The 16,674-nt window shown below is 53.7% G+C and overlaps 1 protein-coding gene across 3 annotated transcripts in view; it reads right to left on the bottom strand.

Annotated features, from left to right (window-relative positions):
• Positions 1-16,674, bottom strand: part of LOC142256258 (cyclin-dependent kinase 11B-like) — a 157,407-nt gene that overhangs the window by 10,367 nt on the left and 130,366 nt on the right. For all 3 annotated transcript variants that reach the window (XM_075327837.1, XM_075327838.1, XM_075327839.1), the window contains one exon: positions 16,149-16,254. In XM_075327837.1, coding sequence (XP_075183952.1) covers positions 16,149-16,254 — 106 coding nt within the window. The remainder of the gene's footprint in view (positions 1-16,148; positions 16,255-16,674) is intronic.

The following is a 16,674-nucleotide window of genomic DNA, read 5'->3' as shown; positions in this document are numbered from 1 at the left end:
CGGACAGAAGGATGGAAGAACTTTCTCCTCGTTCAAATGAAAAGGAGATACTACCTTTGGCAAGAACGATGGAGACGGGCGCAGGACAACTTTGTCCTGGTGGAAAACTAGAAATGGCGACCGGCATGAGAGGGCTGTCAGCTCTGACGTTCTCCTGATTGAAGTGACTGCCATCAAAAAGGCCACCTTCCAGAAAAGGTGTGAAACTGAGGATTCCTTTAATGGTTCGAACGGAGCTATTTGGAGGGACCCTAACACCAGATTGAGGTCCCATGGTTCTAGCAGGCAACGATATGGCGGGACCAGGTGGGCGACTCCCTGGATGAAAGTTTTGACTTGTGGACGAGATGCTAAATTTTTCTGGAACAGTACCGACAGAGCAGACACCTGCCCTTTGAGGGTTGCCAGCGAGAGACCCGCCTCTAAACCTGACTGTAGAAAAGACAGTAAGACTGGGAGTGACAAATCAAGTGGAGAAGATTTGTCGTTGGCCTCACACCATTGAAAGAAAGTTCTCCAAGTACGGTAGTAGATCTTTGAAGAAGGCGGCTTTTGAGCCCTGACCATAGTCTGTATCACCTATGGAGCAAAGCCTGCCTGGGCTAGTAGCCAGGATTCAACAGCCATGACGTCAAATTGAGAACCCCAGAATTTTGATGGAAAAGAGGACCTTGAGACAGCAGATCTGGACGATCTGGGAGCCGCCATGGAGTGTCTGCGATGAGCTGCGTGAGTTCTGCGAACCATGTTCTCCTGGGCCACTCTGGGGCTTTGAGAATCACTGGGATGCCCTCTGCTTTGATTTTCTTGAGGACTCTTGGGATCAGTGGAAGCGGTGGAAAGATGAATGGCAGTCTGAACTGATTCCACATAACGATGAGAGCGTCGACTCCTAACGTCCGCTGGTTGTGATAACGGGAGATGAACTGTGGAACTTGATTGTTGAACCGAGAAGCCATCAGGTCCAGATCCGGAGTCCCCCATCTGTGGCAGATCTGTTCGAAAACCTCCCTGTTGAGGGACCATTTGACCGATGCCAGACCTTGCCTGCTGAGGAAGTCGGCTGCCCAATTCTCCACGCCGGGGATGTGTACTGCAGAAATCGTGGAGTGGTGAAACTCTGCCCATTGGATGATTTTCTTCACCTCTCTCATCGCCATGACACTCCTTGTGCCGCCCTGGTGGTTGATGTACGCCACCGCTGTGGCGTTGTCCGACTGGATCCTGGTTAGAGATCCTTTTATGAAGCGTTGGAACTTCTGCAGGGCTCGTAGGATGGCTCTGATCTCCAAGATGTTGATAGGGAGCCGGCGTTTCTGGAAGGACCACCGACCGTGAGCCGTGTGTTGATGAAAAACCGCTCCCCAGCCCAGAATACTGGCATCGGTGGTGACTGTCTGGCAGTGCAATGGTAGGAATGACCTTCCCCTGGATAGATTTGGGCCGCTGGTCCACCACAGAAGCGAGCGACGGATTTCCGGAGACAGATGAATCCTGCGATCCAGGGTAAATAGAGATTTGTCCCATTTGTTCAGCAGGGTTAGCTGAAGGGGACGAAGGTGGAAGCGGGCAAACGGAACCGCCTCTATTGCCGCCACCATCCGACCGAGGACTCTCATGCCAAAACGTATGGACACCGCAGCCGAGTGGCGGAGGATCTTGAGGTCTCTTTGGAGGGAGACAATTTTTTCTTGAGGGAGGAACACGCGCCCCCTGGACGGTGTTGAATTCCATGCCCAGGAAGGCAACCCGGCGGGCAGGGGTCAGAGAGGACTTCTTCCGATTGATGAGCCAGCCTTGTCGAGATAGAGTATCGATGGTGACTTGAACACTTAGGAGACAGTCGTCGAAAGAAGACCCCTTGATCAGCAGTTCGTCCAGGTACGGGATCACCAAAACCCCTCTGGAGTGCAGGATAGACATGGCAGCAGCCATGACCTTCGTAAACACTCGTGGTGCAGAAGCGAGGCCGAAAGGTAGAGCAGTAAACTGATAATGATCTTCTGCTACTGCAAAGCGAGGAATTTCTGGTGCTGTTGAGTTATCGGTATATGCAGATAGGCGTCCTGTATGTCCAGAGAAGCAAGGAATTCGCAAACCTTCATGGAGGCAATCACAGATTGGAGCGACTCCATGCGAAACTTCCGGGGTATCTGTTTAGAAGCTTGAGGTCGAGAACAGGACGCACAGTGCCATCTTTTTTGGGGACTACGAAAAGATTTGAGTAGACTCCTTTGAATCGGTCTGAAGTTGGGACAAAAATTACTACTCAATCGCGGAGAAGAGATTCGATGGCGTGAAAAAAAGGACAAGCTCGCGCGTCTGACTCGGGAGGATGAGAGGAAAAAGCGACTTGGTGGAATTGATAAGAACTCTATTTTGTATCCTGAGTTTAGAATTTCTCTGACCCAGGCGTCCGTGATCCAAGGTAGCCAGACGTGTTGGAAGCGAGACAGGCATCCCCCCACCTAATCTGCGCTGGCGCGCAAAGACCTCGAGTCATTTAGCGGGGAAACGCTGCGATCTTGATGTCGACTTGGATGGCTGGCGTGGCCTAGAACGCCAGGAAGGGTTTGTTTTGAAAGACGGATTCTTTCTGTTTCTCTGCGGAGATCTGTTTCTCTTAGGATGTGTTTGGGAACTGAAGCTGCGAAAGGACTGAAACCTTGGGGTTGGCTGGCGACGTGGGATACGTCTAGGTCTCAGCTGTGGAAGAGAGGTGCTCTTACCTCCTGTAGCTTCGGCGATAATCTGATCTAGCCTGTCCCCAAACAGACGACCTCCTGCAGAGGGGAGGGCGGTAAGCTATTTCTTAGAGGCCGCGTCCGCATTCCAGGCTCTGAGCCAGATCGCCCGACGGATGGCCACCGTGTTGCTAGCCGCTTGTGCTGCGCAGTTGGCCGCTGACAGGGATGCATTGATTATGTACTCACCCGTGAGAGCAATCTGTGCCAAAATGTTGACGAACTCTGGATCGCTAGAACCAGCGCGAAGACACCTACGGAGAGTATCGGCCCAGGACACCACCATGGCTTTTGCAACCCAAATGGCGGCGAAAGCTGGGGAAAGGACCGCGCCCGCATCTGGGGAAATCTGCGTGGGCTGTGGGTCTGGGGCACAAGCCGAGCAGAGGGGTGTAGCCTGGCCTTGGGAGAATTTTTCCTTGCAGGATGTGCACGCGAAATACATTATAAATGGGGCCTATTTGGATCAGGATGACTTAGAATTAGGCATGGGTGCTCAGGAAAACTCTCACTAGTGACACTAGGGAGGAGACAGGAGAAGAGAAAAAAAGAGAATTTTGTTACTTACCGTAAATTCTTTTTCTTATAGTTCCGTATTGGGAGACCCAGACCATGGGTGTTTAGCTTCTGCCTCCGGAGGACACACAAAGTACTACACTTAAAAGTATAGCTCCTCCCTCTGAGCTTATACACCCCCTGGTAGCCAGTCCTAGCCAGTTTAGTGCAAAAGCTGAAGGAGAATAGCCACCCACAAGTAGAACCGAGTAAGAACCGGAACAACCGGAGACTCTGTCCACGACAACAGCCGGTGATAACACACAGAACAAGAAAATTGCCAACAGGCAACAGGGAGGGAGCTGGGTCTCCCAATACGGAACTATAAGAAAAAGAATTTACGGTAAGTAACAAAATTCTCTTTTTCTTTATCGTTCCTTTGGGAGACCCAGACCATGGGACGTTCCAAAGCTGTCCATGGGTGGGAATAAACAAAAAACTAAGAAGTAGGCGGAGCCTAACTTCACAAGTGGGCGACAGCCGCCTGAAGGATGCGTCTGCCCAAGCTCGCATCTGCCGAAGCATGAGCATGCACTTGGTAGTGCTTCGAAAAGGTATGCAGGCTAGTCCAAGTGGCAGCCTGACAGACTTGTTGAGCCGTAGCCTGGTGCCTAAAAGCCCAAGAGGCACCGACAGCTCTGGTCGAGTGTGCTTTGATCCCCGGCGGGGGAGGCACCCGAGTACTCTGGTAGGCGTCCGAAATGGTCGATCTAATCCAACGGGCCAAGGTCGGCTTAGAAGCAGAGAGACCCTTGCGCCGCCCTGTGGTTAGCACAAAAAGAGAGGTGCACCGCTTAAGCGCAGCGGTGCGAGACACATAGATCCGGAGAGCACGCACCAGATCTAGAGTATGCAGCGCTTTCTCAAAGCGATGAACAGGGGCCGGACAGAAGGAAGGCAAGGAAATATCCTGGTTAAGGTGAAAGGGAGAGACCACCTTAGGAAGAAAGTCCGGGGTCGGACGGAGAACTACCTTGTCTTGGTGAAAAACCAAAAAAGGTGACTCCGAGGAGAGAGCAGCCAAATCAGAGACTCTCCTGAGAGAAGTTATGGCAACTAGAAAGGCCACCTTTTGAGAAAGACGATACAAAGAAACCTCCCTAAGGGGCTCGAAAGGGGGTTTCTGCAATACCGTGAGGACCAAGTTAAGGTCCCAGGGATCCAAGGGCCGCCGATAAGGCGGAATGATGTGAGACACACCTTGCATAAAGGTGCGGACCTGAGCCAGCCGGGCGAGACGCCGCTGGAACAGCACTGATAGAGCTGAGACTTGTCCCTTGAGAGAGTTGAGGGACAGTCCTAGCTGCAGACCGGACTGTAAAAAAGACAGAAGGGTCGGCAACGAGAATGGCCAAGGAGAATGGCCGGAAGAGCGACACCAGGACAGGAAAATTTTCCAAGTCCTGTGATAGATCTTGACGGAGGAAGACTTACGGGCCCGAGTCATAGTGGAGATAACTTCAGAAGGAATACCAGAAGCCGTCAAAATCCAGGACTCAAGAGCCACGCCGTCAATTTGAGTGCCGCAGAATTCGGGCAGAAAAACGGACCTTGCGAGAGCAGGTCTGGACGGTCCGGAAGATGCCACGGCATCTCCACGGACAGGTGGAGCAGGTCCGGATACCAAGCTCGCCTGGGCCAGTCCGGTGCAATGAGGATGACTCGACGGCCCTCCATTCTGATCTTGCGCAGGACTCTGGGCAAGAGAGCTAGAGGGGGAAACACGTAGGACAGACGAAACTGGGACCAGTCTTGAACCAGAGCGTCCGCGGCGAAGGCCTGAGGACCGTGGGAGCGAGCCACGTAACCGGAACCTTGTTGTTGTGACGGGATGCCATTAGGTCCACGTCCGGAGTGCCCCACTTGCGGCAGATTGACTGAAACACTACCGGGTGCAGGGACCACTCGCCACCGTCCACGGATTGACGGCTGAGATAATCTGCCTCCCAGTTTTCTACGCCAGGGATGTGGACTGCGGATATGGTGGACTTGGAGTCCTCCGCCCATTGAAGAATGCGTTGGACCTCCAACATTGCCAGGCGGCTGCGTGTCCCGCCTTGGTGATTGATGTAGGCAACCGCTGTCGCGTTGTTTGACTGGACTCGAATGTGCCTGCCCGCCAACAGGTGGTGAAAGGCTAGGAGAGCTAGAAGCACAGCTCTGGTTTCCAGCACATTGATTGAAAGGGCTGACTCGGACGGAGTCCAAGTGCCCTGTGCTCTGTGGTGGAGATGTACCGCTCCCCAGCCGGATAGGCTGGCATCCGTGGTGAGAATCACCCAGGACGGAGTCAGGAAGGAGCGCCCTTGGGACAGGGAGAGGGGTCGAAGCCGCCACTGAAGAGAGCTCCTGGTCCGTGGCGACAGAGCCACTAACCTCTGTAAGGAGGAAGGCCGCTTGTCCCAACAGCGGAGAATGTCCAGCTGCAGAGGACGCAGATGGAACTGGGCAAAGGGAACCGCCTCCATGGAGGCCACCATTTGACCCAGCACCTGCATCAGACGCCTGAGGGTATAACGGCGGGGCCTCAGGAGAGAGCGCACCGCCAACCGGAGTGACAGCTGTTTGTCTAAGGGCAACTTCACAAGTGCCGGCAAAGTCTCGAACTGCATCCCTAGGTACGTGAGACTCTGGGTCGGAGTTAGTGGATTTGGGAAGATTGACAATCCACCCGAATTGGGCTAGGGTGGCGAGAGTGAGCGAAACACTCCGCTGACAGTCTGCGCTGGATGTACCCTTGACCAGAAGGTCGTCCAGATAAGGAAGCACTGCTAACCCCTGGAGGTGCAGGACCGCAATCACTGCCGCCATGACCTTGGTGAATACCCGAGGGGCCGTGGCTAACCCGAAGGGGAGAGCTATGAATTGGAAATGATCCTCTCCTATCGCAAAACGTAGCCAACGCTGATGTGACACTGCGATTGGCACATGTAGATAGGCATCTCTGATGTCGATGGACGCCAGGAACTCCCCTTGGGTCATAGAGGCAATGACTGATCGCAGAGACTCCATGCGAAAATGCCGCACCCGGACATGCTTGTTGAGAAGCTTGAGATCCAGGATGGGCCGGAAGGTACCGTCCTTTTTTGGAACTAGGAAGAGATTTGAGTAAAAACCTCTGAACCGTTCCTGAGCGGGAACTGGACAATCACTCCGTTTGCCTGCAAGGACGCCATGGCCTGCGAGAAGGCGGCGGCCTTGGAGCAGGGGGGAGTTGGGAGAAAAAATCTGTTTGGAGGGCTGGAAGAGAATTCTATCCTGTAGCCGTGAGATATGATGTCTCTCACCCACTGATCGGAGACTTGCTTTAACCAAGCGTCGCCAAAGTGGGAGAGCCTGCCACCGACTAAGGACGTGGCTGGAGCGGGCCGAGAGTCATGAGGAAGCTGCCTTAGTGGCAGAACCTCCTGCGGTCTTCTGCGGACGCGCTTTTGGGCGCCAGTTGGATTTCTGATCCTTGGCTGAGTTAGCGGACGAGGCGGAAGGTTTAGAGGATGACCAGTTGGAGGAACGAAAGCTCGATTGATTCCTACCCTGGGCGGGTTTCCTGGTCTTGGTTTGTGGCATGGAAGTACTCTTCCCGCCAGTAGCTTCTTTAATGATTTCATCCAGCTGTTCACCAAACAGCCGTGAACCAGCAAAAGGGAGCCCAGCAAGAAACTTCTTGGAAGAAGCATCTGCCTTCCACTCTCGAAGCCACAAAATCCTGCGGATAACAAGAGAATTAGCTGAAGCCACCGCAGTGCGGTGAGCAGCCTCTAGCATGGCAGACATGGCATAGGATGAAAAAGCTGAAGCCTGAGCAGTTAAGGTAACCATCTCAGGCATAGATTCCTTGGTGAGGGAATGCATCTCCTCTAAAGAAGCAGAGATGGCTTTGAGAGCCCACACTGCTGCAAAAGTCGGGGAAAACGCGGCCCCCGCAGCTTCATACACAGATTTGGCCAGAAGGTCAATCTGACGGTCAGTGGAATCCTTAAGTGAGGTGCCGTCAGCCACCGACACAACGGTCTGGGCTGATAGCCTAGACACCGGAGGGTCTACCTTTGGGGAGTGAGACCACTCCTTGACCACCTCAGGTGGAAATGGAAACCGGTCATCAGAACCACGCTTTGGAAAGCATTTGTCAGGGCAGGCCCTGGGTTTGGTCACAGCGGTCTGAAAACTGGAGTGGTTAAAGAACACACTCTTCACTCTCTTAGGCGAGGTAAACTGATGTTTTTCTGCCAAAGAGAGTTGCTCCTCTGACACTGGCGGATTGAGATCCAGCACAGAATTAATAGAAGCAATCAAATCACTAAGATCTGAGTCACCCTCAGAGAAATCGATGGGATACATAGCCTCCGAGCCCCCAGTGAGGGCATCCTCCTCATCTTGAGAGTCAGCTCTTGAGACAGAGCCGTGGGATGCGGAGGGGGAGGAAACCCTGCGCCTTCTCTTAGAAGGACGGGGTCTGGGATCAGATGATGAATCCTCCGTGAGCTCCGATGGACGGAGGTCAGAGGATAGGAATCCTCTGTCAAGAGTATTAGAGGCACCCTGTGAGGGGGGCTGATGCATATTCATCAAAGTCCTGGACAAAAGCCCCATGGACTCAGCAAATGACTGGGATATGGACCTAGAAAAGGACTCTACCCAGGCCGGGGGTTCAATCACAGGTGCAGCAGCAGCCTGAGAGACCACTGGGGGTGAGACTCCAGGCTGTGGCACCGCCAAGTTAAAGCAGACATCACAATGTGGATAGGTGCTCGGCTCAGGCAGCAGGAGCTTACATGCAGTGCATGCAGAATAAAGCTTTGGAGCCTTGCTCCTTGTGTGAGACATGCTGCTGGAGTGGGGGCTTTGCAGAGAATGAACCCCAGGGAGAATATACAGAGGTCCACAACCGGAGACCGGCTGTGGCTTACCAGACCGCTGAGCGCGATGTTGTGTGCCCTCCAGATCCCGAAGCCCGGTCCCCCAGTCGCAGCACCTCAGCAGAGATGCAGAATGCAGGATGTCCCAGAGCAGAGTGAACTCTGCCTGAGAAGAGGGCGTTCCTATAAAAGAGCGGGAACTGGAGGGCTATAGAGACCTGCAGGGAAGGAGGGACGCCCCAGCAGTGGGGAGTGTCCCTCCCCTGTGTAGAATGGCCGCCGGGAGGAGCCGAACCTGTCCCTCTGCATGAGTGACATGCGAGGGCAGGAAAATGAAACTAGGCCTCCGGCGAAGCCAGGGCCTAAATTTAAGCGGCGAGGCCGACAAGCAGGCACCATCGGCGCGGTTCTCAGGCAAAAGCTAGAGAACCCGCCGGAAAAGTTAAAACAATCACATACAGCATACTCTCCCCTTACAATAAAGAACCGGGACCCCCAACATAAACGTCTCAGGTACTTAGCTGCTGAGACGCAGGGCCATGTCCCTGGGGATGAGTGCTCCGGTCCAACAGAATCCTCAAGGGGCTGTGGATGGAGACCGGACTCCTGCCAGGCATGGAGACCGTGCTGACTCCCACTTCAAGCCAGAGCCCAGAAGGGATGGTGAAGGAGCGCGGCATGTAAGGCTGCAGCCTTGGAAATCAACCTTAACAACACCGCCGACACAGTGGGGTGAGAAGGGACATGCCGGGAGTCTAGACATGGACCCGCTTTTCTTCAAACTCTTTCCAAAGTCAAACAAATCAGATGAGAATGCATGTGTGGATGTATGCCTCCTGACACAAAGCAATAAACTGGCTAGGACTGGCTACCAGGGGGTGTATAAGCTCAGAGGGAGGAGCTACACTTTTAAGTGTAGTACTTTGTGTGTCCTCCGGAGGCAGAAGCTATACACCCAATGTCTGGGTCTCCCATAGGAACGATAAAGAAAAGAAAATGTATAGAGATACAGTCTACTCCTATGCAGGAGCAGTGCTCACCCAGGTCCTGTGTCCTGCCCAGGTCAGCAGAGGTCTCAGAGCTGCGGGGACGGCACCGGGAGATAAGCAGGGTGCTGCTGTTAACAGGCCCGCTTCCCGCAGAGGAGGTGAGCCGTTGCAGAAAAAGAGAATTTTGTTTACTTACCGTAAATTCTTTTTCTTAAGTTCCGTATTGGGAGACCCAGACATTGGGTGTATAGCTTCTGCCTCCGGAGGACACACAAAGTACTACACTTAAAAGTGTAGCTCCTCCCTCTGAGCTTATACACCCCCTGGAGAACCAGATCTAGCCAGTTTAGTGCAAAAGCTGAAGGAGAATAGCCACCCACAAGTAAAAACAGAGCAAGAACCTGAACAACCGGAGCCTCTGTCTACGACAACAGCCGGTGATAACACGCGGAACAAGAAACTGCCAACAGGCAACAGGGAGGGTGCTGGGTCTCCCAATACGGAACTATAAGAAAAAGAATTTACGGTAAGTAAACAAAATTCTCTTTTTCTTTATCGTTCCTATGGGAGACCCAGACATTGGGACGTCTCAAAGCAGTCCATGGGTGGGAATAAACAGAAAAACTGAGAAGTAGGCGGAGCCTAACTTCACAAGTGGGCGACAGCCGCCTGAAGGATGCGTCTGCCCAAGCTCGCATCTGCCGAAGCATGAGCATGCACTTGGTAGTGCTTTGAAAAGGTATGCAGGCCAGACCAAGTGGCAGCCTGACAGACTTGCTGAGCCGTAGCCTGGTGCCTGAAAGCCCAAGAGGCACCGACAGCTCTGGTCGAGTGTGCCTTGATCCCCGGCGGGAGAGGCACCTGAGAACACTGGTAGGCATCCGAAATGGTTGACCTAATCCAACGGGCTAAGATCGGCTTAGAAGCAGAGAGGCCCTTACGCCGACCTGTGGTTAGCACAAAAAGAGAGGTGCACCGCCTAAGAGCAGCAGTGCGAGACACATAGATCCGGAGCGCCCGCACCAGATCCAGAGTATGCAACGCTTTTTCAAAGCGATGAAAAGGAGCCGGACAAAAGGAAGGTAGGGTAATGTCCTGGTTAAGGTGGAAAGGAGAAACCACCTTAGGGAGAAAGTCCGGAGTCGGACGGAGAACCACCTTGTCTTGATGAAAAACCAAAAAAGGTGACTCCGAAGAGAGCGCAGCTAAATCAGAGACTCTCCTGAGGGAAGTTATGGCCACTAGAAAGACCACCTTCTGTGAAAGATGAAACAAAGAAACCTCCCTAAGAGGCTCAAAGGGGGGTTTCTGCAAAACCGTGAGAACCAAATTGAGGTCCCAGGGATCCAAGGGCCGCCGGTAAGGCGGGATGATGTGAGACGCACCTTGCATGAAGGTGCGGACCTGAGCCAGCCGGGCGAGTTGAGGGATAGTCCTAGCTGCAGACCGGACTGTAGAAAGGACAGAAGGGTCGGCAAGGAAAAAAGGCCAAGGAGAACGGCCGGAAGAGCGACACCAGGACAGGAAAATCTTCCAAGTCCTGTGATAGATCTTGGCAGAGGAAGACTTACGGGCCCGAGTCATAGTGGAGATGACTTCAGGGGGGATCCCAGAAGCCGTCAAGATCCAGGACTCAAGAGCCACGCCGTCAACCTGAGACCGGACAGATGGAGCAGGTCTGGGTACCAAGCTCGCCTGGGCCAGTCCGGAGCAATGAGGATGACTCGACGGCCCTCCATTCTGATCTTGCGCAGAACTCTGGGCAAGAGAGCTAGAGGGGGAAACACGTAGGACAGACGAAACTGGGACCAGTCCTGAACCAGAGCGTCCGCGGCGAAGGCCTGAGGATCGTTGGAGCGAGCCACGTAAACAGGAACCTTGCTGTTGTGACGGGATGCCATTAGGTCCACTTCCGGAGTGCCCCACTTGCGGCAGATTGACTGAAACACTGCCGGATGCAGGGACCACTCGCCACTGTCCACGGTTTGACGGCTGAGATAATCTGCTTCCCAGTTTTCCACGCCTGGGATGTGTACTGCAGATATGGTGGACTTCGAGTCCTCCGTCCATTGAAGAATGCGTTGGACCTCCAACATTGTCAGGCGGCTGCGTGTCCCGCCTTGGTGATTGATGTAGGCAACCGCTGTCGCGTTGTCTGACTGGACTCGGATGTGCTTGCCCGCCAACAGGTGGTGAAAGGCTAGGAGAGCTAGAAGCACAGCTCTGGTTTCCAGCACATTGATCGAGAGGGCTGACTCGGACGGAGTCCAAGTGCCCTGCGCTCGGTGGTGGAGACATACCGCTCCCCAGCCGGATAGACTGGCATCCGTGGTGAGGATCACCCAGGACGGGGCCAGGAAGGAGCGCCCCTGAGACAGAGAGAGGGGCCGAAGCCACCACTGAAGAGAGCTCCTGGTCTGTGGCGACAGAGCCACTAGCCTGTGCAAGGAGGAAGGCCGCTTGTCCCAACAGCGGAGAATGTCCAGCTGCAGAGGACGCAGATGGAACTGGGCAAAGGGAACAGCCTCCATTGACGCCACCATCTGACCCAGCACCTGCATCAGGTGCCTGATGGAAAAACGGCGGGGCCTCAGCAGAGAGCGCACCGCCAGATGGAGGGACTGCTGTTTGACTAAGGGCAGCTTCACAAGTGCCGGCAGAGTCTCGAACTGCATCCCTAGGTACGTGAGCTTCTGGGTCGGAGTCAGAGCGGATTTGGGCAGATTGACAAGCCACCCGAATTGGGCTAGAGTGGCGAGAGTGAGCGAGACACTCCGTTGACAGTCTGCGCTGGATGAAGCCTTGACTAGAAGGTCGTCCAGGTAAGGAATCACTGCCAACCCCTGGAGGTGCAGAATCGCAACCACTGCTGCCATGACCTTGGTGAATACCCGAGGGGCCGTGGCTAACCCGAAGGGAAGAGCCACGAATTGGAAATGTTCCTCTCCGATTGCAAAACGTAGCCAACGCTGGTGTGAAACTGCAATTGGCAAGTGCAGATAGGCATCTCTGATGTCGATGGATGCCAGGAAATCCCCTTGGGTCATTGAGGCAATGACTGATCGCAGAGACTCCATGCGAAAATGCCGCACCTGAACATGCTTGTTGAGAAGCTTGAGATCCAGGATGGGCCGGAAGGAACCGTCCTTTTTGGGAACTAGGAAGAGATTTGAGTAGAAACCTCTGAACCGTTCCCGGACGGGAACCGGTACAATTACTCCGTTGGCCTGCAAGGATGCCACGGCCTGAGAGAAGGCGGCGGCCTTGGAGCAGGGGGGAGTTGACAGAAAAAATCTGTTTGGCGGGCTGGAAGAGAATTCTATCCTGTAGCCGTGGGAGATGATATCCCGCACCCACTGATCGGAGACGTGTTGAAACCACACGTCGCCAAAGTGGGAGAGCCTGCCACCGACTAAGGACGTTGCTGGCGCGGACAGATAGTCAAGAGGAGGCTGCCTTAGTGGCAGCAGCTCCTGCGGTCTTCTGTGGACGCGCTTTTGTGCGCCAGCTGGATCTTTGGTCCTTGGCTGAGTTAGTGGACGAGGCCGAGGGCTTAGAGGACGACCAGTTGGAGGAACGAAAGGAACGAAACCTCGACTGATTCCTACCCTGGACAGGTTTCCTGGTTTTGGTTTGTGGCATGGAAGTACTCTTCCCGCCAGTAGCCTCCTTAATAATTTCATACAGCTGTTCACCGAACAGCCTGGACCCAGCAAAAGGGAGTCCAGCAAGGAACTTCTTCGAGGAAGCATCTGCCTTCCACTCTCGAAGCCACAGGATCCTGCGGATAGCGAGGGAATTAGCCGAAGCCACCGCAGTGCGGTGAGAAGCCTCCAGCATGGCAGACATGGCATAGGATGAAAAAGCTGAAGCTTGGGAAGTTAAAGCAACCATTTCGGGCATAGATTCCCTGGCGAGGGAATGCATCTCCTCTAGAGAAGCAGAGATGGCTTTGAGAGCCCACACTGCTGCAAACGTTGGGGAGAACGAGGTCCCTGCCGCCTCATATACAGATTTGGCCAGAAGGTCGACCTGGCGGTCAGTGGAATCCTTAAGAGAGGTGCCATCAGCCACTGATACAACGGTCCGGGCTGATAGCCTAGACACCGGAGGGTCTACCTTTGGTGAATGAGCCCACTCCTTGACCACCTCAGGTGGAAATGGAAACCGGTCATCAGAACCACGCTTTGGGAAGCGTTTGTCAGGACAGGCCCTAGGCTTGGTCACAGCGGTCTGAAAACTGGAGTGGTTAAAGAACACACTCTTTGTCCTCTTAGGCGAGGTAAACTGGTGTTTTTCTGCCAGAGAGGGTTGCTCCTCTGATACTGGCGGATTGAGATCCAGTACAGAATTAATGGACGCAATCAAATCACTAACATCTGAGTCACTTTCGGACAGATCAATGGGGCACATGGAGTTAGCCTCCGAGCCCCCTGTAAAGGCATCCTCCTCGTCCTGCGAGTCAACTCCTGAATCAGAGCCGCGGGACGAGGAAGGAGAGGGAGCCCTACGTCTCCTTTTAGGAGGACGTGGTCTGGGACCAGATGATGAATCCTCTGTGAGCTCCGCTGAGAGAGCCCTAGCAGCAGAAGCACCCTGTGAAGGGGGCTGATGCATGTTCAGCAAAGTCCTGGACAGCTGTCCCATGGAATCGGCAAAAGACTGGGAGATAGACCTAGAAAAGGATTCTACCCAAGCCGGGGGTTCAGCCACAGGGACCGGAGAAGCCTGAGAGACCACTGGGGGTTAGACTCCAGGCTGTGGCACCTCCAAGTTAGAGCAGACATCACAATGTGGATAGGTGCTCAGTTCAGGCAGTAGGAGCTTACATGCAGTGCATACTGAATACAGCTTTGGAGCCTTGCTCCTCGTGTGAGACATGCTGCTGGAGTGGGGGCTCTGCCAGAATGACCCCCAGAGAGTATGTACAGAGGTCCACAACCAGAGGTTGTGGCTTACCAGACCGCTGGAGCGGTATGTGTGCCCTCCAGATCCCAAAGCCCGGACTCCCAAGCACCTCAGCAGGGATGCTGCAGCCAGCGCTGATCGCAGGGAAGAACGCTGAGAAAATGGCGCCGGAGTGAAGAGAGGGGGCGGGACTCACTCTGAGAGCGGGATCTGGAGGGCCATAGAGACCTACAGGGGAGGAGACATGAACTCAGTGAGGAGTGTCTCTCCCCTGTGTAGAACGGCCGCTGGCCGGAGCCGCACTGTCCCTCTGCATGAATGACATGCGAGGGCAGTGAAACCGAAAGTAAGCCTCCGGCGAAGCCGGGGCCTAAATTTGAGCGGTGCGGCCAGTGCGCAGGCACCATCGGCGCGGTTCTCAGGCGACAGCCAGAGAACCCGCCGGAAATGTCACAAAAAACACTCAGCACACTCTCCCCAACAATAAAGTACAAGGGACCCCCATATATAAACGTCTCAGGTACTTAGCTTGCTGAGACGCAGGGTTCAAAGTCCCTGGGGGCGAGTGCTCCGGTCCAGCAGGATCCTGAAGGGCTGCGGATGGAGACCGGTCTCCTGCCAAGCATGGAGAACCGTGTTGGCTCCCACTTCAAGCCAGAGCCCAGAGGGATGGTGAAGGAGCACGGCATGGAAGGCTCGAGCCTTGGAATCAACCTTAACAGCACCGCCGACACAGTGGGGTGAGAAGGGACATGCCGGGGGTCCAGGCCTGGACCCGCTTTTCTTCAAACTCTTTCCAAAAATGAAAAATCAGATGAGAATGCATGTGTGGATGTATGCCTCCTGAACACAAAGCGATAAACTGGCTAGATCTGGTTCTCCAGGGGGTGTATAAGCTCAGAGGGAGGAGCTACACTTTTGAGTGTAGTACTTTGTGTGTCCTCCGGAGGCAGAAGCTATACACCCAATGTCTGGGTCTCCCATAGGAACGATAAAGAAAAAGCGAAGTTTTTTGTTTTTTTTTTTCACTAGAGAGGGCGTGCACGGGGGCTGGCCGGGCCTTGTATGCAGGGGATGTGGGCCGGTGAAAAGCGCGCGCGCGAGGGGAGGGGGGGGGGCGGAGCGCTCGGGCCTGAGGTAGGCCCACACTGGGGACTAAATTTGCGGGCGGCCGCCGGAAGCAGAGCGCTGACCGATAGGGAAAAGGACTTACCTGCGTTGCTGTGATCTTCGGACCCATCCTTTGCTGCCGGTCTGCTGTTCCCGCACGGTGAGTGCTGTACGTCCCTGGGTGACACGGGGGGGGGGTACGCTGGGGAGATATAGCACTGCTGAGCGCTCCTGCGCTGCAGTGTCTGTGATCCTCTCCCTGGGCCCCGGATCTCTGTGGGCCTGGGCATTGGATGTGAAGGCCTGGGGCTGCAGAGAGCCCTTGCTGCCTCACCCAGAAACACCCCTGGGACGGTACCGTAGGGGAGGACGGGGAGTGCGCCCGTGAAAAGACTCGACCCCAAGCAACCCTGGGACAGTACCGTAGGGATGGATGAGGGGGAGGGCATGACGTCTCGAGCCTCAACACCCCTGGGGACGGTACCCGGAGGGATGGAGCAGGCGAGGGGTGCTCTCTGTTGCAGAGGCTTTAACCCTGCATAGTAAGAGGAAAAATTATAACGAAATGAGAAGGCAGAGTGACGCCGTAGAAAAAAAGGCAGAAAAAAAAGGAAAAAAAATAATTTTGGCTAAGGTTGGCCCAAACAGAAAAAGATATGGGTCTACTTCAGCCTCCTACGACACTAAGCAAAAAACTGGCGTAGATCCGCCTCCGGCTCAGGGTGTACACCGCTAGGGAGGAGCTGTTTTTCTGTTTACTTAGTGTCAGCCTCCTACTCACAGCAGCATACACCCATGGTCCTGTGTCCCCCAATGAAACAATAGAGAAAGCTTTTTTTGTCTGATGATCGGCGGTCGTGGGTGTGAAATCCTGAACAGTTACACACTCTGCTTGCAAGGATGGATGCTGAGCGGCAACAGACGCTCTCAAGTCACAAAGACATTAAGAAAAACAAGCACATAAGTGAATCCATCTAATTATTCACCTGGAAGGAAAGGTTGTTTCATGGTCTCCATAAGTCTCTTCAAATCATGCTCCATATAGTTCATCACAATGTAGATTTTGTCCATATTGCTCCCAACAACGATTTCCTGGGCAAAAAGAGAAGCAGCTCAAGCTAATGACAGCATCAGAATCATTTTACAGCCATTGTTTATCTTTAGATGAGTGGAACGAGGAAATTAAAGGGTCGTCTTATGTAGACTATACAATGCTAGCTAAATATCCCAGAAATTGTAGGGTTCTGCCAGCTGGAACTCTTACTGATTCCAAGAACAGGGATGCCTCATCCTCATTGCCTGACCTGTCACTTTCCATTAAAGTCAGTAATAGATAAAGGAACAAATGAATTGCTATGCTAGACTGTTTGCCATATCACCCATTGATTTTTATGGAAAGTGACTTTGCAGGTCCACCTATATGCAGAGAATGTTTCTAGGATGTGTCCATGAACCAGCAGTTGATCTATAAAAGTCTATTGTAATAAACACCTTCAAAATTAAATGTACTTC

Source organism: Anomaloglossus baeobatrachus, chromosome 11 (assembly GCF_048569485.1).
Source record: "Anomaloglossus baeobatrachus isolate aAnoBae1 chromosome 11, aAnoBae1.hap1, whole genome shotgun sequence".
Lineage (NCBI taxonomy): Eukaryota > Metazoa > Chordata > Amphibia > Anura > Aromobatidae > Anomaloglossus > Anomaloglossus baeobatrachus.
The sequence above is the reverse complement of the archived record's forward strand: the minus strand, read 5'-3'. Positions and strand labels throughout refer to the sequence as shown.